The sequence below is a fragment of the Sphaerodactylus townsendi genome, unplaced genomic scaffold (genome assembly GCF_021028975.2).
Source record: "Sphaerodactylus townsendi isolate TG3544 unplaced genomic scaffold, MPM_Stown_v2.3 scaffold_23, whole genome shotgun sequence".
NCBI lineage: Eukaryota > Metazoa > Chordata > Lepidosauria > Squamata > Sphaerodactylidae > Sphaerodactylus > Sphaerodactylus townsendi.
The window spans coordinates 1-23,006 of record NW_025950396.1 but is presented as its reverse complement, the minus strand read 5'-3'; the positions used below and the strand labels follow the sequence as shown (position 1 = coordinate 23,006).

Here is a 23,006-nt window from a genome sequence, read left to right as displayed (position 1 = left end):
CCTCAGGTAGTTTCTAGCTAAAAGGCAGTGAATTATTTAAAAAGGCTTACATAAACCAAACCCTCAAGGATTCCGGTTCTAATTTTCCTGAGTAGGATTAAGACCACAAAGCTAAGCTTTTCTGAAATCAGAGGAGAGCACAGTCCCTTGAACCCCAACAGAGTCAAACCAGCATGGGCAGAAGAAGACCTAGTCACCAGCATGCATTTAAAAATGCTTTCCCCAGGACTAACAGAGCCCTGAAATCTCTTCTCGGGCACTGGAAGGAGACGGGCGTGGATTGAATCACACTTTTTCTTCACAACATCCTTCAGCAAAAACAAATCTACCCCAGCCCCACGGAAGTCTGGCTGGATTCAACCGGGGTCAAGGGTTTTTTCTGGCCCCAGCTTGGTGGAATGTCCTGCCTGAGGAGACCATAGTCCTGCAGGACCTGTAAGATGGAAACACTGGTTCATCCCGATTTTAAAACCTGTGCAACAAGGAGAATAAATAACATACTATCGCTGACAAATTATTAATGAAGAGTTAATAGATGGGAAGGCCTCCAGTTGTTAACCGTTGCCAGGGGCATATCTACACAAAACAGTGCCTGGGGCAAGCTGTCAAATTGCACCCCCACCTTCTGGATCTGCTTCTGCCCGCTCTCTCATGTGCCCATATACTCACGAGTGGTCCACCAGCGCTCACTCGCTCGCTCGCTCTCACCTGCCCGCCCCCACAGAAGAAGAAGAAGAAGAAGAAGAAGAAGAAGAAGAAGAAGAAGAAGAAGAAGAAGAAGAAGAAGAAGAAGAAGAAGAAGAAGAGTTTGGATTTATATCCCCCCTTTCTCTCCTGCAGGAGACTCAAAGGGGCTTACAATCTCCTTGCCCTTCCCCCCTCACAACAAACACCCTGTGAGGTAGGCGGGGCTGAGAGAGCTCCGAGAAGCTGTGACTAGCCCAAGGTCACCCAGCTGGCGTGTGTGGGAGTGTACAGGCTAATCTGAATTCCCCAGAGAAGCCTCCCCAGCTCAGGCAGCAGAGCGGGGAATCACACCCCGTTCCTCCAGATTAGATACACGAGCTCTTAACCTCCTACGCCTCTGTTGGAAGAAGGAGAAGCAGCAGAAAAAGAAGCGGTGGAGGAGGGTTTGGGATTTATACCCCGCCCTTCTCTTCTGCAAGGAGTCTCAAGGCAGTTTACAAACTTACAAGCTCTTAACCTCCTACGCCACTGCTACTTTCAAGTGGCATTGCTCCCCTGCCCGCTCACCTCTCTAATACAAGGGCATGATTTGAATCCAACCAACCCTCGGCCTGTGCGTGTGCACTCACACATTTACTTAGAAAAACATTCAGAACCTGGATAGGAGCTTCCGCTGCTCAGGAAAACGCATTCAGTGAATAAGGAGAGCTGATTGATCGGTCTCCAGAATACAAGATTTTGACTCTAATAAGCCAATATTCTTGACATACTGTTTAGTGTGGTTCCAAGAGTGTGAGAAATGCAGTGGCAAATAAAGGCCCAAGAGCTATAAAAAATGGCCAATGTCGGGGCGGGGGGGGGGGGGGCTAGAATGCTCTGGCTTTCCATTCACATTTACTCTGGTTCTTTGCTAAAAAGAATTGAGTTGAATTACCCTTTGAATTCCAACTTCTCTGAAATATCAAATGCATTTTTTGAGAATAAGCTCAGGCAACGAGCCAAATGAAAAGCTTTATGCATGCCAACTGCTCTTTGTTTCATTGCTAACCAGGAACAGAAGAAAAAGAATAGAAAAACTGACTCTAATATAACAACAGGGTGTTCATTTACATGACAGACTTTCTATACGTAGGCACCACGCCAATGTCAAGTTCTCAGCTCTGACGTTAGAAGACTGCCAGTACCACATATGCCATATAATTGCGTTTCATCTGGATCCAACCTCAAACTTCTCTGTCAAATTTAATGTACGGTACTCAGGAGAAATGTCATGATATACATGGAGGATAGCACCTGTGTTTTCTTAATGCAAATTCATGGAACACTCATCAACTACTCAAGTAGCTGCTTCAACCCCCGGCAGAAAAGGGTACAATCCAATCTGGGCCCAGCGTGGAGAACAACGCATTGAGCCCTTGTGTAAACACTTACGCCTACATGCATGACAAGTTTGACTAGCAAGTATTTTCCCTTGTGGATTCCAACGTTTGGAGCACAGCAGAGAGAGAAGGATTATGCTATGCTTACACTCTGTTTCACATGAAGATCTTAGTTCGGTCAGTTGAGGTGCAGCAGTCAAGGACGTAGGTAAAAGGGGGTTCTCGGGTTCAAACCCCCGCATTCATGTCTGAAGCTCCACCCCCCTTATTTGTGGTTTTTTTGATATTTTAAAGTGTTTTTTGTTTTTGGTCTGCAGGGGGGGCAATTTTTAGGCTAGCAGCACCAAAATTTCAGGGATGATGCCACCCAGGTTTGGTGAAGTTTGGTTTGGGGGGTCCAAAGTTATGGACTCCCAAAGGGGGTGCCCCCATCCCCATTGTTTCCAATGGGAGATAATAGAAGATGGGGGCTACACATTTGAGGGCTCATAACTTTGGAGCCCCTGAACCACACTTCACCAACCCTGGCTGGTACTATCAGGAGAGTCTCTTACTAATACCACCCAGGTTTTTTGAAGTTTGGTCCAGGGGGTCCAAAGTTATGGACTCCCAAGGGGGTGCCCCATTTCCCATTGTTTCCAATGGGAGCTATAAAAGATGGGGGCTACACATTTGAGGGGCCATAACTTTGGACCCCCTGAACCAAACTTCACCAAACCTGGGTGGTATCATTAGGAGAGTCTCCTAAAGATACCCTGAAAGTTTGGTGCTGCTATCTTAACAATTGTACCCGACAGCAGGTACCCCCCAAGTTTCCCCAGATTCTCCTTTTAAATCCACTCCCTTCAGCATTACTGAAGTGGAGAATGTGGAGGTCTCCAGTTAAAACAACATTGAAAGTGATGCTGTTCCAGGGTGGGGGATAATCCACCTCAAAACAGCATCACTTTCAATGTTGTTTTAACTGGGGATTCCAGATTCTCCCTTTAAGGTGGATTTAAAAGGAGAATTTGGGCTCTCTAGTTTAAACACCATCGAAAGTGATGCTGTTTGGGGGTGGATTGCTGGCATCACAGTGGCCGCCCATGGGGGGCCCCCGCAAAACTCAGATTTTGCACCAGGCTCCATTTTCCCTAGCTACGCCTCTGCCCAGAAGGGAAGGCAGAAGGGGCTGCTGGCTGCTAGCCCAGCTGGAGGGGGGTGGGGGAGGGTGGGCAGGGGAGTTGAGCTGCTTTTATAAGCACTGAGGCTGGGGCCGGGCTTGGGGAGGTGTGGTCACACCCCCAGGGGCGGGTGGGGCATGGCCCCACCTCCGAACCCCCCCCTAACAAATCTATACCTATGTCCCTGGCAGCAGTTGAAAAAATTGTATGTTTCCACATTAGAATTTAATCCCAAATGAATATAAGAATTATCATTCATTGTTATGGACTACCTTCGTCAAAACCATTATTTTGTGAATTGCTGAACATGGTACTTCAATACAAGAGCATTTATGCTAAAATGTATTTTCACTTTCCAGCCTATGGGTGGAGCAGGACTAGGCAGGCACTAGGATCCAGGCAGAGCATTCTACAACAAAGAAGGTCCAGAATGCTTTGTTCTGCAGCAGAGAAATATACAATCTACTAACATCTTTATGTGAAACAGAGTATACCATGCAAATATGTAAGGTTATAATTCTAAGGCAGGCCTCAACAAATTTTCTTCCGATCCTGGATTCAGCTCTGCACCAATCTCATAGTTTGGGTGGGACAGTTTTCAAAAACCATCAGAGTCCCTCCAGTTATGTCCAAGGAAAAAGAGTGAACAAGAACTGTTCAGGTCAGTGGCAGGAGAGATGGGCAGGTTTTGTTTGTTGAAAATACTAGGTGGCTTCAGTTAAATTTCAAGGCACCATGGCTAACTGGTATCTGGGATTTGTCGAGCCCTCTTATACAGGCACTTCTTGCAAATTATCTCCATGTGCCAGTGAAATAAGAACAAATAAGATTATTTCAGTCAAGGAAAAAGAAAATGAACAGAAATCCGTTTCACAAAATGTTGCTTTATTTGGCACCACAGAAAGATGGCTATATTAAACAGAGTATAAATGATTCAGTGCTTCACTACAGATACTTTGCTGAGTAACAGTATCTGAATAACAATGGAAAGAATTAAATATCTGCACAGTTTAGAACAGGGGTTGGCCAACCTATGGTGCTCCAGGTGTTCATGGACTACAATTCACAATTGGCCATGCTGGCAGGAGGTCCCTAGTTTAGAATAAACGTGGAAAAAATAAGCAGAACACCAGGAGATTACACAGCAAATCTAACCGGTTACGTAGTCAATGTGGTGTACTGGTTAGCATGCCGAACTCAAGAGACATGGAATTCAAATACGCTGTATGCCACAAATCACACTCAGTGGCTTTGGGGAAATTACACTTTCTCAGCCTGAGATATCTCACAAGATGGTTGTGGAGACCAATTGAAAGAAAGTAGAACTGTGAGTTTCTTGGAGACACGGTTAGGTAAAATTTGATAACGCAGCTCTTATTTACCTTCACGTTTACGAACTGTGATGCAGTTACACAGTTTTTCAGACCCAGGGCACAGCTTTTTCTCTGGCCTTCCTAAGTCAGCTGGATGAAAACATCAGAATAGACTTCCCAGGGCTTTCAGACCCAGAAGGTCAGACACATAATTTCTAGCAATACTCGGTGATGGTGGAAAGTGCCATCAAGTCACAACCTCCGGGGGTGGGTGGTTAAATGAATGAATGAATGAATGAATGAATGAATGAATGAATGAATGAATGAATGAATGAATGATGGTGGTGGTGGTGGTGGTGGTGGTGGTGATTGTTGTTGTTGTTGTTGTTGTTGTTGTTATACGCAAATACCTCTAATATCCTAGGTCCTTGGGAAGGACTCGATATTCAGAGATGAATTCCAGACACTTGTGCTGTGTTGTTATGTGTATAATAATAATAATAATGCCTAGGAAGTTGTAATGTATTGGCGTAGTATTTGTGTGGATCCCAGCAGGGCTGCCTTCTGAATTTGACAGATGTTAATTTTGTGCCGATACATTACGACTTCCTAGGCCTCTGGGTGAGGCTCGAATTGTAATGAAGGCCAACAACCAGCTAAAGATCTGGCAGCTGTGAAATCTACAATAATAATAATAATAGTAACTGACAGGCCAATCCCACAGGGTTTTCAAGGTAAGAGACGTTTGGAGGTAGTTTGCCATTGCCTGCCTCTGCATCATGACCAGGGTATTCCTTGGAGGTGGCCCATCCAAATTCTTACCAAACCTGTTTAGCTTTTGAGATGTGATGAGATCAGGTTAGCCTGGAGCTATCCAGGTCAGGGCATACAAGCCTTAGCCTAGCTGAAACGGGAGTTCCGAAAGGAAGAAAATCAACTCGGTGTATTTTTGTGCTGCCAGGCTAAAGTCTCAAATTCCTCTTTTCCATTTCACCTATGTCGACAAAGCAGCTTATCTATGTAACCAAACCTTAGTATGGCCTAAGAGCTGAGGGGGAGAAACGTAACAGCCTGGGGAGATCGTCAAGTCCGGCAGTTGTGATCACTAGACAATTCAGCCAGTTCTCCCCACATCTTTCCAACGGGCTAGGTGCACGCATGCACGCACACACACACACACCCCTGTACATTGAGATAAAAGGGGATGAGCCCTAGTTTTCCACTGAAGATTAAGCCAATAGGGGATCTTGGCACCAAGTGCCCCTTTTCTGATAACTGCAGATGGAGAACAGAGGGCAGACTGGCCCTTATCACCAGAAGATCACAAATGCATCTGGAATTACTCCAAGCTGCCGCCTTTTTTGTCTTAATTCTTCTCTTCATACTTAAGCACCTTACTTTTTACTTAAAACTTTTACTTAAAGCTTACTTACATTTCCCTTTCCTTTGGGATCAGACACATTTTCTGAAAAACCTCTTGACAAGCTACTCAGAACTGCAAAGAAAGGAATTATTCCTCATGTTAAAGACATTTGTTTCTTCTTTTCCTCTTTCTGAGATTGGCACAGGTCACAGTTCTGGAGTTAGTCAGCTAATAGTGATAGATACATGATTAAATCAATGTTTCTATATCTTTTGTGATGCATCTAAGACAGTGGTTCTCAACCTTCCTAATGCCGCGACCCTTTAATACAGTTCCTCATGTTGTGGTGACCCCCAACCCTAACATTTATCCATTTTACAGAAGGAGAACACTGATGCAGAGACTCTTAGGCGACCCCTGTGAAAGGGTCATTCGACCCCCAAAGGGGTCCCGACCCCCAGGTTGAGAACCACTGATCTAAGACATGCTCCCCATTGAATCTGGGAATCCCAAGCACACCTGGCCACATAGCTGAATATCTTACAAAAATCTGAGGCAGCGCAGAGCTTACACTCTTGCTTGCTTTAACACTATGCCATCTGCCCTACTCTGGAAGATTCCAGAGAACATGCCAGAAAGCACCATATGCAGAAAGAGTCTATCCATCTGATTCAGAAACTATTGAAACAGCACAATGTATTTTATTCTTCTGCTCATTCTATGCAGAGATTCGGGGCACGTTTTTAACCCCTGTTCTTGCACTGAGAACCGACTCTTCAGTTGCAGCTTTGACATCCTTTTTATTAAATAGCCCATCTGAAGATAGGGGGTAGTTAGTTTCTACAGAGTGCTATAAACCTTCACATTGTTAGGAATAAGTGTTAATTTTAGGCACTGTAAAATGTATAACACGTATTTTTACAATTTTGTTTTCTATTACTTTTTAATCTTAATCAACTGTGTTTCCTTTTAATTATTAAACTGTATTATATTTTTGATGCTAATAAAGGTGTATGTATTTATGTATAATTTTTTCTTTATATATCCAGCAGAACCCAATATACTCTGTTTCTCCCGCCAGCAGACCTGTAGTGTTCTGTGTTTATCATTAAATCTGGGAAAAGGGCAACTTTCCTGTGCTTTTTCCAGCTGTGTGGCAAAACAGTCATTTTAGTTAACAAATTCAGATCCCATTTTTCTGCCTTCATAAAGGCTACCAAGGTGGCTGACAAAACAAACATAATAAAATGTCATCTTAATTAAAACCAACAAAAGTCACATTGTTAAAAAATTAAAACCAGAGATAAAAATAGACACAAAAACATCAAAACAAGAATTAAAACACTGAGCAAGACATGAAACAGAAGAAAATGCTGAGCCAACAAGAAGAACGAGCAAAATGGAAACACAGAGAAAGCAAAATGAAACCTAACCAGGAGTTAAAGGACAGGAAAGATCAGCACAAATAACACAAAAATAAGAAACAGCCAAAATGTAAGTAGAATCATCAGAAAAGAACCAATTTCAAAACATTTGGCAACTGAAAATGACATGGTATTCATGAAATGTGAAAAAAAGAAACCGAAAAGAATATCATCTTCCCTTATTTGCCTTTCCTATTAAACACAGCGATGAGAACTAAAATATTTTACATATCCAAATTAAACTTAAATCTTCAGTATTTGTTTGGGTACATAACAAATACACAAATAGGGAATATATATGGAAATAATCCTTGAAGAAAAATAGTGAGGGGTTACACCAAGGATCTGCAACCTTTGGCTCTCCAGATGTTCATGGACTACAGTTCCCATCAGCCCCTGCCAGCATGGCCAATTGGCTATGCTGGAAGGGGCTGATAGGATTTGTAGTCCATGAACATCTGGAGAGCCACAGATTGCAGACCCCTGGGCTAAACACAGCTTCCCTGGAGTACAGATCAGTGGTCTTCAATCTTTGCAGAGACAGGACCTACTGTGGGACACAAGCAGGCAGCAGCATGGAACCCAATGAGTGGCAAAAGCACACAGCAACACAATAAGTCACATGACAGGAAGAGGAGGAGCCAGAGTCTCTGACTCTGCCTGCACTAAAAAAGAATCCTCACTATCCTTCAGCTCTTTTCAGAAAACACATTGAGATAAGCAGGAACTGTGAATCCCTGGCTTTTTATACTCTAACAACAGGTTTTTCTAAAAAGCAGCCAAAAACAGCAGCTCAGAAGGGGCTCCCAATCCAACAGGTGGGCTATATAACCCACTGGAGGTCTTGACCACACATTGAACCCACAAGCACAACAAATGCAGAGTCACTTGTATTTTTATCCCAGGGTACCAGGGAGGAAGGGGGGTCAGGAAGAGTTGGGGACAACACTCACAGAAAGATCCAAGAGCCTAAGATACATTCCAGACTAAATTGCAAAAGAAGCACATTTTAAGATCATAAGACATGGGGGTTTCTATACTTCACACACAGAGAGATATAAATGTTCCAAAAGAATAATTTCTTGGAGGGAGGCATGATTGCCTCATAAAAACTGAGCCAAATTAACTCCTCTCAGAATTTTTTAAAGCTTTTCAATACATTCAGATCTTGACATCAATAATTAATAACATAAGACAACAACAGAGTAAAATTGCAGCATAAAAATGCAAGTTGAGCAAGTTTGTTAAACACACTAACTGTACTCTTTTCTTTCGCAGTCAGGTAATTCTGCAACAATTAACTGAATTAATATTTGGACGTTGATGAAACAGAAACGCCCAAGCATTGGGCAAACCTCTGTGGGGGAAGGTATTTCTTCACCAGTGAACCACCGTTGGAAAAAAAAAATACTGCACCCTGGTTGCCTTTTAATTAATTTATGTTGATCTGAACTGAAAGGCAAGTTGCTCTGGGAGAAGGTGAGTCGTCCTTCAGAAAAACCTGGGAACAGGAAACAAACAAGCACACCGTACCTGGAAAACTGTTCTTCCTGGCATGATGCAGTCTTTTTAAGCTCATCCAGGTAAATAAGCCAGCTGCTGCATTTTGGACCCAGCTGAAGTTTCTGGACAGCCTTTGAAGGCAGCCCTGCACCGCCGCTGGCGTGGCTAACACTTAAAAATTGGGAGCGTGGGGGGGAGTGCGGAGCTACACCTTCCGTGGCCCGGACTGGGACGCTGGTGCTCCTGCGCCTTGGCATAGCCCGGGAGGGCTCTAGGCGCGATTTCTTGGCGGCAGGGGCTTTGTTCTTTCCGGCCTGCGCCATCTCCTGCGGGGGCGCCGAAGCCGCCGCCGCCGCCGCCGCCACCGCCGCCGCCTTCGATGCGGCAGAAGAAGAAGTGGACGGAGCCTCAGCCGAGGACTCCTGACTGTTGCTCTTCTGATGCCCCCTTCGGGTTGCTGCCCGAGTGCCCTCTGCCGCGGTCTTGCCAAAAGACTCAGGCGGGGGTGAGAAGGAGCGAGCGTAGATTCCATGGGCGGCCATTTTAAGGCGGCCCGTTAAGGTGGGAAAAACTGACAGTTGGAAAAAACTGACAGGCTGATTCACAAACTGACAGGCTGATTCACAAGAGGACAGGAGCTGACAGAAACAGACACACAGAACACACGTGAGAATAGAAGTAATTAATAGAAGTGTTTAGAGTCTAAGGATAATGTAACTAGGCTCTGGAATAATTTAACTGGACAACACCAAAGCAAAGCATTTCAGTTTATCTGCAAAGGATTATGGGAAGGGGAACCAAAAATGACAATCCAGAGGGAGACAAAAAAGTGTGGTCTCGATCCAGTAAAATCCCAATCCAGTTGCACTCTTAGCAAACTAGCTGTATGTGGTTGGGCATGGTTCATGATCTTCTTCCAGCCAAAATGCAAATCCCATGATTGGGGCATAAAATGAATTTTACTTGTTGGGTCCGTGAAGGTCAACTACTAATGTTGGTGTTCATTTTAAGACAAACACACTGCAGACCAATTTTCCTATGAATGCCTTTATTAAGGGATCAAGATTCTTATTTCTGCTTATCCCACAACACAAAACGCTTAGTTCCCTCAGTTGGTCTACATCCCTTGCATTGCAATCTACATTACTCGGAGAAAAGATAATTTTTTAAAAATATCAAGGGGTGTCTTTTATGGGAGAAGACTGACAATTTTTCTTCGGGTCTCTGGATTTGTGCAAAATCCCTTAATAAAGGCATTCATAGGAAAATTGGTCTGCAGTGTGTTTGTCTTAAAATGAACACCAACATTAGTAGTTGACCTTCACGGACCCAACAAGTAAAATTCATTTTATGCCCCAATCATGGGATTTGCATTTTGGCTGGAAGAAGATCATGAACCATGCCCAACCACATACAGCTAGTTTGCTAAGAGTGCAACTGGATTGGGATTTTACTGGATCGAGACCACACTTTTTTGTCTCCCTCTGGATTGTCATTTTTGGTTCCCCTTCCCATAATCCTTTGCAGATAAACTGAAATGCTTTGCTTTGGTGTTGTCCAGTTAAATTATTCCAGAGCCTAGTTACATTATCCTTAGACTCTAAACATCCAAGAGACACTGACCTCAGAGATTATCCTTGATAGTGGCCTGACAGAGGCCCCGATGCTCTTTGAGATGGAGCAAGGGTCTCGGCCATAATTTTCATGTGACATGGGTACTCCCTCCCCCACACTGCCACATCTCCTTGGAATGCCTGGATACTGCATATTCCAACTGATATTTGTTACCTCTCCTGTGGGTTCAAAAGGATATATAAACTAATGGATCTCTGTACTCTGGGCTGTATGCCAAAGTCACAAGTGTGTTGCTTGTGCTTGGTATACAGATGGAATATATTCCTTATTAATCTTCTTACAGCACGCAATACTGGGTTTTCTAGGGTTGTAACTGCTATGCATGTTTCCTTTTAATGTGTTATATGGCGTCATAAATGGTGTTAGATTGTTCAATCATCTCTCTCCCTCTGCAGATCTGGACGTCCAGCCACTTACTGCACAAACTCAGGGGTGCCTGGAAAACCCTCTTGGAAACAGGGTTCCCTCCATGGCAGGGAACAAATACTGCACTTGTGTAAATCTGGACACATGATGCTGCCTTATACTGAACCACATCAAGGTCAGTTCTGTCCACTCAGATTGGCAGTGGCTCTCCGGGGTCTCAGACAAAGGTCTTCCAAACTACTTACTATCTTATCCTTTTAAGTGGAAATGCCAGGGATTGACCCTGGTGCTCCAACACTGAGTTACAGCCCTTTCCATATGTCCAACCAAGAGCCGAGCGGGGGTGGCTGTGACATGTATAAACATGCAGCTTCTACTGTAATTGCCCATCAAGATTCAACAAGAGAAATAACATTTCCTGCACATTCATACCTGATAATCAGGATAATCACTATTCTGTCACAATCCTCACGCCCACTGGCTGGAAGAAAAAGGTCAGCTGCACATCAGCTACACTTTTTTCCCATTTTTTGCACAACATTTTTGGGGTTCTCAACCTAGCAGCACCAACAATGAACCGATCCACATTAAAGAATTCACATGACCTTGTGCTTGTGGCAGCGATGCTGCCGGAGGACTGAGCCTTACAAGACTCAGTTGCCCAATGAAATAAGCTGTTCACAATCCTGCTTCTGTGGGAGAAGGGACAGTTGTCAATTTGACTGGCTCAAAACTTCCTACAGGAACAGGGTAGAGGAGATGGAAGAGGTTCCAGGATACAGGAAAGCTAAAAAGATGAGTAGAGACGAGAAAGGGTGCCCGTCAGGCAAGAAAGCACTCTCGCAGAAGATAATCAGAAATATCAAAGTGGAAGATCAGAAGAAGAGGAGTTGGTTTTTGTAGCCTGCTTTCCTCAGCCTTTAAGGAATCTCTAAGTGGCTTACAATTGTCCTCCCTTCTCCTCCCCACAGCAGGCCCCTTGTGCGGTAGATGGGGCTGAGAAAGTTCTGAAAGAACTGTGACTGACCCAAGGTCACCTAGCAGGCTTCATGTGGAGGAGAGGGGAAACCAACCCAGTTCTCCAGATTAGAGTCTGTCGCTCTTAGCCACTACACTGCGCTGGAGGAGAGAAGTACTATTGACAAACTGGATATCTTTTTGAAAAGCAGGAACCTGAAAAAATAAGTGGAAAGGAAGGTGGTGGAAAGATGGAACTGAGGAAAGGAGAAAGCAGCGGACCTCTCATGCAGCCTAGAGACAGGAGAGGCTGGGAACAAAGCAGGAGGAGAGAGGAGACAAAGGGGAAAAGAGGACTTAAAACTGTGTACCAGGGACCCAGGACAGTGCAGGGGTGTTGGGTCTGCAGCCTTTACAGGGGTGTTGGGTCTGCAGCCTACTAGGAGAATTTGGCCATTGTGATCCTGCAATCTCAGGAGGACACTAAGAAGCAATCTGCAGTTATGAATGGATTTCAAACTCATACATTTCAACTAGACAGTTCTTTAGATTCAGACTTGTTGGTGTTATTAACAGAAAAACAGATGAGAAGGCAAGTTAAACAAATTCTTGAAAGGTACGTTTCATCACTCAGTATTCTGATTATGGATACCACCAGAGCTGGGGTAGCCCAGAGGCTACCTGAGTAGCAGGAAATCCACAGCTCAAATTTTATATCAGTCCTAAAATGTTTTTGATAGCCTTAAGCAAGCAGCGCTCAAATCCCACTAAAAGGATAATATTCAGCTACCTTTTATGACTTTTATAAGGACTACCAAGATATAAGCAAAGCACAATGAAGACCTGAAACATGCTACGTAACATGAATCATCACACAATCCACATATGATTAGTACACATAATTCAGCCGTGGTCCAATTCACAACACAGCCACAGGAAAAGTTGTTTGACACACACAGTTGTGTGCAAAAAGTCTTGATATATTGATATATTCAGTCTTCATATATTGAGCTCAGTTTCCGTCACCATATTCACTGAAATATGTACAAAGATTTATGCATATGACCAAAAAGTTGGAGGTTCTTTTCTTCTTAAACATGGATAATAGGGATGCCAGCTTGTAGGTGAGACTGGGAGTTTATAATTTATTTGTTAGATCTGTAGACCACTCTCCCCCATCAAAATGGATTCAGAGCAGTTCATGCACAATAAAACACTGCATACATTCATCCAATTAATCCTATGGCACCCTTCCTTTTACACTTAAGTCCAGTGAGGAGGGAGCTAATTAGAAACCTGGCTGAGTAAAACAATAAAAGCAAGAAAACAGAAAGCAAACAAATAGAAAAGGAAGGGAGGGAGGCCAGCTAAGGAAACATCATTGCTGCCCTCAATCATAGGTCTGGCAGAACATCTGCCTTACAGGTCCGGAGGAACTGGGATAAATCCTGCAGAGCCCTGGTCTCAGTAGACAGGGGCATTCCATTAGTAGACAGGGGCATTCCGGCTCTGGTTCAGGACAGCCAGAATTGCAACGAACCTCCACAGATCAACTCCCTTGGCGGAAATGGCTGCTTTGGAGGGTGGATTCTGCAGCACTATAACCAACAGAGTTCCCTCTCCAGGGTCCACCCCCCAAATCTCCAGGAATTTACCAATGGAGTTGGCAACTCTACATGGAGCAGAATGGTAATTATCATGTCACAGCTGAAGAGAACATGAAATGTAAGTAGCATTTTTTAAACTTCATCACGGTGACCAGTGCTTCTGCACCTCCAACTCAATTACCAGGTCAACATCAGAATCTAGTACACTATTGGTTGTGACTGTCATAGGTACAGTAGGAAGAAAAAAAATCACAGATGAACAGCCCAATTTGGAGGGGGGGGCGGTTCTACCTCTGGAGCAGGGTTAAGGGGCAAATGTGCTGGCGGAGGGGTGACTTACCTGGGCAGGTACCACATGGCTCTGCACAGCTCAACATGGAAGTCGCTGTCCTTTCCTAAGCCCGCCAGCACAGGAAGCTGTGTTGGTATGTCAGGGGGCAGGCCAGGGGGTGGAGTCAACCTTAGTTGGCTCCCACTGCCCACTCAGCCCCCACACACCGACAGAGCTGGCCTTGGAGATACACCATGTTTTTTATGGTGTTATTTCCGTTATCTCCTGTGATAATTTTGGTGGCAGGGCTTGGGGGGGGGGTGTTTTTGGGCTTCCTGAACCACAGGAAAGACCTTTGGAGAGGGTGGGGTGGGGTGGCACTGGAGTGGCACTACGCCCACCTGGCTAGTCTGGATTGGGCTGTAAATTATTTTAATAAATAGAGTGCAAATAACTGGCCCCATAAATCCTGGATTCTGGTCAGTGTTCTTCCTTTTAAAAAAAACCCCATCAATCACACATTTACCCACCTTTTATATGAGCCAATTATTTCTCTAGCAGACATTCCGTGAGCAAGAAAGGTATTTAAGTTTTCCTTTCGCCTTCTCCAAAATAGGTTTCTCAACTACGTTCAAATGTTTAAAAATTCTCTTGAGATGAGATTTCACAGCTTGCCGGCCAAACACATAAAGGCCAGTTCAGCTACCAAATTCAGCATTCTCTCATTTCAAACACAATTACTTTCATGATGTGAGAATTAAATTTAGTATACTAGCAGGGTCACATGATGAACCCCACTCGAAGGGTCAGAAGGGAAAGGATGCAGCATTCATCCAGCATGCGGCGGCGTCCAGCAGGTTTGCCCATAGCTGTAGCCACCTGAGACAGAAAAAGAACAGTGCTGTTTGGCACCAAAAATAAGGCATAGTGACTAGGACACAAGATGGAACACGCTGCTGAATACCCCACTGATCAGACCACATTTGGCGTCCAGTTCTGGAGACCTTTTTATAGGAAAGACATAGAAACTTCAGAGAGGTTGAAGAGGACAGCAATGAGGATGGTTGGGGGTTGGATGGTTGGGGACTGTTGCTGCAGGCAGTGAGAATATTCAGCCTACAAGGGATAATATGATTACTGTGTATACGTATATGAAGGGCTGTCGTTTAGAGGAGGGGAGAACTCAGTTGGCACTGGAGGCCAGGACTTGCAGTAATGGGTTTAAATTATGGAGATATTGACAGATATTAGGAAAAACTTTGAAACAATAGGGGGAGTTCAGTGGTAAAATCGGTTGCCCTGGGACATTATGGATTCTCTCTCCTTGGAGGTGTTCAAGTGAAGGTGGGGTGATTATTTGTCAGGAATGCTTTAGGTCAGGGGTAGGGAACCTGTGGCTCGAGAGCCGCATGCAGCTCTTCTGTCCTTGCACTGCGGCTCCACGAGCCGAGCCGCTGGCCCCATCCTTGCCCGCCTTGCAGGCAGCAGGGCGGGCGAACCAACTGCCCGTGGCTGGCTGGGCCACGCTGCGGGCTTCCCCTCTTGCCTGCCCCGTTGGAGCAGGGCAGATGCTTTCCCGGTGGCCGGCGAGGCCGAGCCGCTGGCCCCATCCTTGCTCGCCCTGCAGGCAGCAGGGCAGACGCATCCATGCGCTTCTCAGAATGAGCGGAGTAAAAGGTAAAAAAACCCCAAAATATACAGTGTTATATTTATTTTAAATGTCAAAAATTATTTGCAGCTCCAAGTGTTTTCTTTTCCCATGGAAAACGGGTCCAAATGGCTCTTTGAGTGTTAAAGGTTCCCTACCCCTGCTTTAGGTCATCCTGCATGGCACAGGGGTTTGGGCAGAGTGGCCTTTAGTCCCTTCCAACTTTTTAATTCTAATTCTATGAGAGTCCTAGTAGGGCTGACACAGAAAAGATTGCAGGATAGAGGTATCCAGCTGCAACATATACACTCTCATTTCAAACACAATTACTTTCATGATGTGAGAATTAAATTTAGTATACTAGCAGGGTCACATGATGAGCCCCACTTGAAGGGTCAGAAGGGAAATGATGCAGCATTCATCCAGAATGCAGTGGCATCCAACAGGTTTGCCCATAGCTGTAGTCACCTGAGAGAGAAAAAGAACAGTGCTGTTTGGCACCAAAAATAAGGCATAGGATGATTGAGGGATTGGAGCACCTTCCTTATGAGGAGAGGCTGCAGCGTTTGGGACTCTTTAGTTTGGAGAGGAGACGTCTGATGTGAGTGAAGTCTATAAAATTATGCATGGGGTAGAAAACGTTGACAGAGAGAAATTTTTCTCTCTTTCTCACAATACTAGAACCAGGGGGCATTCATTGAAAATGCTGGGGGGAGGAATTAGGACTAATAAAAGGAAACTCTTCTTCATGCAACATGCGATTGGTGTTTGGAATAGAGATATCTGAAGGAAGATTACTATGTATGTTTGACATCGTTCTCCATTTGAATTCTGACTTCAACTCTCACAGGGGAAAGAAATGTGGAAAATATGACACAAAATCTGAAGTGAGTCTCTCAAGCACTACTTTCCTATTGCTAGTTCTCCGCTCCAGCTACATTTTAAGACATATGTCTTATTTCAGTGTTGAATAGCTGTCACATTTTATCACAGGGGTGGACAATATAATTGTTAGGCACTGTGAAAAACACACTGAGATCAACAAGACTTTAAGCATTGCTCACTGCAGGTATTGTGACTATGGGGGGGAGGGGTGATCTGTGTCATTTTTAAAAGGCACATGTCACTCATCACTATAGTTTGCAAACACTGAAAGCAAGAAAGGAATGCTACCAGAAAGCTTCTGCATAATGAGAGACTCATAAAAGGTTTAAGCTGTCCTGACTTGCTGTATCATCAAGTGCTCGTTATTCAATTTACCCTTAAATAATATTTACGGTCTTTATGAGTGTTCTGAACATGACCTAATCCACATGTAATGTAGCACGTATCTTTCTTACTGAAGGTAAGGAGCAAAATGGAATTAGCAATGCCGTTCTAACCAGAGCTACACCCTTCTAAGTCCATTGGCTTCAATGGAAAAGAAAGGATACAACGGCTTAGGACTGCACTGTATAGGAGCAATCTTAAATAGGTCTACTCAGATGTAAAGTTAAAGCTTAACCAGGCTTTGCAAGCCAAAACCAAAAGCCATAGTTTGGAGGGGGGAAAAAACACAGACCAGCCAACATTTGTGAGCCCCTAGTTTACAGGGAGCTGAATGATTAAGCCACCTCTACAAAATAAATACAACAGCTTAAGTCTAATGTACGTATTACTAGTAAGAGAGAACAAGGCTTAAGTAAGAAATGGGGAAAAACCAAGGCTGACACAATATTGGCCTACATCCCATTCTGACTTACTTCCCCACAGAACAGTTTCTGGTGTCAAAGGTATGAAACGAGACACAGATGGAGTAACTGGGATAGGGACATTCAACAGGCAACCCAATGTTGTGTGCAGAAAATATGGTGTGACAGTAAAATTCTTGGTCCACAGGAGTTCAAACACAAGAGTAAGGACAGCTAGGCCTTTTTCTGAAATACTCCAAGATCTGTAGTGTAGACTAATAAAGCATTCCACTTAATGTAGACAGCTCGATGAATAAAATTCAACAAACATCACTGCCAATTTACAGACTCAGCATTACAACAGTAGTCAGTAAATCAGCAATATATTGTTGATAAAAGCAGAGTACCACGATAGCAGTCACGAAACAAGAAGCCTAATTGGGAAATGTACACTGACAATTTGGGAAGCAAATATTCCCAATAAACCTGATTTAAAAGGGATTTAAAACTCATCAGAAACTTGGCATTGATGCATCTCCTGCTTTCTGCTTATCCCACAAGCTTTAACAACTCAACAAGGTCACAAAACATGTGCTACGAAAATGAAAAAGGGTTGCTACCTCAAGTATTCCGCTTCTACCGCTAGCAATTTTATGCCTAAAATGGGGCCAAAATCATTTCGGGTTTGAAAACTAATCAGCGGCTCAGCAGTTGGCTTGTTTGAAACTCTGAACACCTGATGGCTGTAAGCAGTGTGTCCTCAATGCTACGTGGCACTGCCACTGACAGCCACTGCTGGGAAGGCCCACAAAGATAGGTTTAGACTGTTGCCAGACTTCACTCCTCATGGATAAGAAAGGTGGCGCAAGCCTGGTCTGTGCTGGGAAATGTAGCTGACAGTTCCTGGTTATGTGGCTGAGCACAACTCGTAGACTTTTACCAATGTATACTAGCTGAGAAAGGAGTAGAAAGAGAAATTCTTAAGTGCTTGGTTCTCACAACCTCTACTGACTTGATTGCTGACTGCAATTCTGACTTCCCGGTATATTTTATATGCTTCCTACGCAGAGGCGATATGTGAGGGTCACATGTCCCCGGGCGCACGCCAGTTGGTCATGTGGGGGGATGGAGAATCGACCTCACATTCCGCCCCTTGGGCCCGCCCCGCCCCACTGCTCCTTAGGCTGGCAGAGGCTCCACTGGCCGAAGGAGCAGCCTCGTGGGGCAGGCCCGAGGGGTGCTTGGTGGCGGCCCAGCCAGGCTGAGGGGTGGTCTGTGGCAAGCTCCCACTGGCTAAGGTAAGTAGGGCATGGGGGGAGGGCAGAGGCGGCTGGAGTATGCCTCCAATGCCTCTGTTCCTATGGATTGATCTATCTGACAGCCAGTGTGGTACAGTGGTCAGTGTTAAACTAGGATCCGGAGGCCAACATCAAAATCCCACTCTGTCATGGAAGCCTGCTGGGCAACCTTAGCCAGGTCACAAGCTTTCAACCCAACCTAACTTACAGGGTTGTCATGAAGATAAAATAGAGGAGGATAGTGTAAGCTGCTATGAATACCCACTGGGAAGAAAGGTGGAGGGAGAGAAAAGAAAAGACAAAGAAATAAATATGTTCCGCTTATATGTTGAAATGTAATTTTCAGTTGAAATTAATCTGAACCACAGGATCTCAAAAAGTTATCCCAATCTAGTGCTGCTAATAAGAAGGAATGTTCAACTTTCTACAATTCTTGAAGGGGGGATAATGGGCAGTGGTCAGTCATGGCGAAACTGTCTCCAACTAGCAAGGAAACAGGTGAGTTCCCCCGACTCCACTGAAAGGCCCTATGAAATCCAACGGGCAGCACCATCCTGTTTGGTGAGGTACGTCTACGCCAGCAAAAGGGGGTGTTCCCAGACTGAAAGGCCACAGGAAGCTGACCAAAGTTCCTGGGAACACCCCCATCAGCACTGGTGCCACAGAAGTTGGTGTTTGGGCTCTGCATGGCTGTGCGGCTCCTTGGCACCAGTGTAAGTGTCTCTGGACCGGCACAGATGCCACTTACATTGAGTGGCATCTATGCTGGCACAGGAGTCACACCACATCCATGCTTCTCTCCTACCACCACACTCCAAATTGCACAGTTAAGTCTTCAAATTTGCTTTCATTCCTCAAGCAAGCTACAAGTGGAAGTGTATAGGACAGGTCCAAATTCTTTGCTCATTTGTGAAAGAACTCCTAGACAGGCACAGGTACTGGCCCCCAGAAATTCTTAATATGACCAACTTTCATTTGTGTAAAGGAACAGATAAGGCACCCATTGTCTCGAACTCTGAATGTTTTCCAAGCAAGTCTCTAAACATCACTGATTTATTTATTTTCTTAAGAAAAGAGCAAGCACCACTCCCAAACATCTCAGCCACCACCTCAAAAACAAACACACACACATTTACAACAAAGCAGATCCTTCTGTTTAGGTCTTAGGAAGAATAACTGAGAATTTTCCTGGTTTACATGTTTGACTTAGACTTTCCCCCCAGTTTTGGTTAGGTGAATGATGATTACATTGCTGACTATTCACAACCCAAGTTCTCTTTAACTTTCTCATAAACTATTTTGAGCAAAGGAAATAGGGAATAAAATGTTTCAAAACGAATCAGGATACCAATCACATAAACCTCATTATCATTGTTGCAATTTTGCTATGTGCCAATTTTCCCGTGTGCCTTTGCTTTTGGTGCTCTAGATATCTTAGCCAATAAAGAAAAAACACACCACCCACTTTTTAATCAGTCTAACTTTTCAATTCCACTTACTAGGAACATTGTACAAATGTGCATATTGTAACACTCTTTTTATAAACGGCTATCCATTATATGTGGCAGTTCCTATGGTAACCTAAGTAAAAAAAGCTAAAGCATCAAATTCTTTCCTCCACATCACTTCGCTCATTCAGTTATCCTTCAGGGAATTACACACTCTATTCCAGATTCTCAGAATCTATGCTTGAGGAAGATTTGTTCCATGACAGTTGATACTGGGACTGCATAAGAACAGCCAGAGAACCAACACCAACTAAGTGTTCTATTCTCAAATACTATCCACAGACATTTATCAAGTAGAAAAAAATCTTTTCCTTTCTAAAGCAGGGTTGAAATGCACAGTCTTCTGGGAGCCTAACACATAGTTTACCAGAAGTGGCAAAGAATACCTGTCATGTATGGTCGAAGGCTTTCACGGCCGGAATCACTGAGGTGCTGGGTGGTTTCCGGGCTGAATGGCCATGTTCTAGCAGCATTCTCTCCTGACATTTCACCTACATCTGTGGCTGGCATATTCAGAGGATCTGATAGAAGAAAAGCAAGTGGAGTATACATACCTTGCTTCATTGTTAGTCACAGGTATATATACTCCACTTGCTTTTCTACTATCAGATCCTCTGAAGATGCCAGCCACAAATGCAGGCGAAACGTCAGGAGAAAATGCTGCTAGAACACAGCCATGCAGCCTGAAACCACACAGCACCCCAATACCTGTCATCCTTTACATGTGCTTGGCAATTCACAGCTCATCTGTAGAACAGCCATGTCATTAATAGGATACATTATTTCGCTCTCCAACCGCCCCTAGAGAAGGCCCAAGATTTAGCAGAGGAATCATGGCTCAATAGTACAGCAGCTACGTTAGCTGCAGAAGTTACCATTTTCAATCCCCACCATTTGCATTCAAAACAATCAAGCAGAATTGTTGCGAAAGAGTTTTTAACTACTATTCAGGAGGATCAGTGTTCTCGCTCAGTGCAAGGGAGCTCAATGCATTACACTGGGGAGAATCCAACACAGCTCAAAGATGCAGCATCTGCTCAATGTAAAAGCCTCAAGCGCCAGCATATCTTTGTAGAAGAAGCGGGTCGTGCATATCTTCACCTGAAAGGAATTTGCCCGTCAGGAAGCTGCACTTGTGGAGGGACTTTGCCATTGATGGGGGGGCCTGCTTTCCAAGCAGAAGGTCCCAGGTTCAATCCCCACTTCCTCCAGTTGACATCATCAGGATGCAAAAGACTTCCGCCTGAACTTCTGAAAAGCCACCATAAGCCACTGTAAACAATATTGTATAAGGTGTTTCAAGCTTAATATTGTTTACACTGGCTTATGGTGGCTCTTCAAAGGTTCAGGCAGAGGTCTTTTGCATCCTGATGGTGTAGAAGACCCTTCCATGCAGCCCTATATATGCTCAAGACCCAACACACCACACAGCGATTCTCCAGCCTGTCATTTCACTCCCCCAAAGCCCCACCCGCTTCCCATCGCCCACGACACCCCCAGCCCCACCTGTGCCTGTGCTGGTCGTGCCCTTGCCCGTGGATGAGATAGCCGCCCACGTCCTTGCCCCCTTTGCTGGTGTCCACGTGGGGGATCAACACGTCCTCCAGGCCCAGGTCGAAGCGTTTGTGCTTGGACGAGTCCGGCAGGAAGAAGAAGGCCCCGAAACACAGCGTGATGAAGGCACTGAGAATCAGCAGCAGGATGAACTTCTCCGAGAGTCTCAACGTGGCCCGGTGGTGCGGGAAGGAAACCGACGACGAGGGCCCCAAGCTGCGAGGCGGGATTCGGCGCCCGGACAGCGGCAGCAGAGCGGGGGTGGTCATGGTGGGAGCAGGAGGAGGAAGAGGAGGAAAGCAGCCGCGCCCGCCGACGTGTCCTGGCTCAGCAGGGGCGCCGTCACCGGAGGGCCTTCCCCCCGGCAGGGAGACCCCCCAGCCCGGCTAGCCGCGAACACATGGGCTCTTGGGACCGGCAGGGCTGGGCGGGAAGGGTTTCGGAGGGGCCGAGGCTGAAGAGGGACCGGGCCGCTGCCCCATTGCCAGGCCCGGGGGTCGCCGCAGGCAGCTGAGGACGCGAGGTCTGACGGCCGAGGCCTTATCCCGGCTGGGCGGCAGCGGCTTCTTCCCTCGGCGGCCCCCCTCCCTTCCCCGGCGGCGGCGCCGCTTCCGTCGTCCCCGCCGAGCTACCACCGGGCGAAACGGCTCCTCGGTCTCCTCAGGCAGGAGCGCGACGCGGCGAACACGCATGCGCCCGCTGGCAGGAGAGCGACGCGGCTAGTGCGCCTGCGCCCGCTGGCTGAGCGGAAGCGGATCCGCCGCATCGGCAGGATAGCAATGGAGTTGCGCGGATAGAACGGCACCTCTGGGCTTCACTCTGTGATTCGCCTTGAGGAAGGGTCGTTCTATTCTTGACTGTGTTGGTGGATTGGATTTTTGGTTTTGGAAAGAAAGGAGCGTTTTTCCATTTTTTAAAAGATACTATACACAAAACGACCGTTCTATTAGTGATTGCTGCCTAACCTCGGAAAAGCAGGCTATCTGAGGAGCATCCTGCAAGCCAGAATAGGCATTATCTTGGTACAGTGGTTCCCCATTTTGGGAATTCTCTGAGTACCTTCTTGCCTATTCTACCGAATTTCAATTCATCACATATATTGTACTGTCGAAGGCTTTCACGGCCGGAATCACTGGGGTGCTGTGTGGTTTCCGGGCTGTATGGACGTGTTCTAGCAGCATTCTCTCCTGATGTTTCGCCTGCATCTGTGGCTGGCATCTTCAGAGGATCTGATGGTAGGAAAGCAAGTGGAGTATATATACCTGTTGGAGTGTCCAGAGTGCGGGAAAGAACCATTGTCTGTTAACAAGTAAAGGGTGCAATTAGCAAGCTATATTTACATGTATTGAGTGGGATCCTCCCATTAGCATGTAAATCTAACTTGCTAATTGCACCCTTTACTTGGTTCTTTCCCCCACTCTGGAAACTCCAACAGGTATATAGACTCCACTTACTTTCCTACCATCAGATCCTCTGAAGATGCCAGCCACATATGCAGGCGAAGCATCAGGAGAGAATGCTGCTAGAACACGGCCGTACAGCCCGGAAACCACACAGCACCCCATCATGTATATTTATTATGTATTGATGAAGGGTTTCACCACAGGAATCACTAGGATGTTGTGGGTTTTCTGCGTTGTGTGGCCATGTTCCAGTAGTA

At 45.4% G+C, this 23,006-nt stretch overlaps 1 protein-coding gene across 1 annotated transcript in view; it reads right to left on the bottom strand.

Annotated features, from left to right (window-relative positions):
• Nucleotides 1-22,031, bottom strand: part of MAN1A2 (mannosidase alpha class 1A member 2) — a 66,299-nt gene extending 44,268 nt beyond the window's left edge. Inside the window, exon 1 of the mRNA XM_048482791.1 lies at nt 21,299-22,031. Coding sequence (XP_048338748.1) covers nt 21,299-21,615 — 317 coding nt within the window. The 5' untranslated portion in view covers nt 21,616-22,031. The remainder of the gene's footprint in view (nt 1-21,298) is intronic.
• Nucleotides 22,032-23,006: the final 975 nt, after the last annotated feature.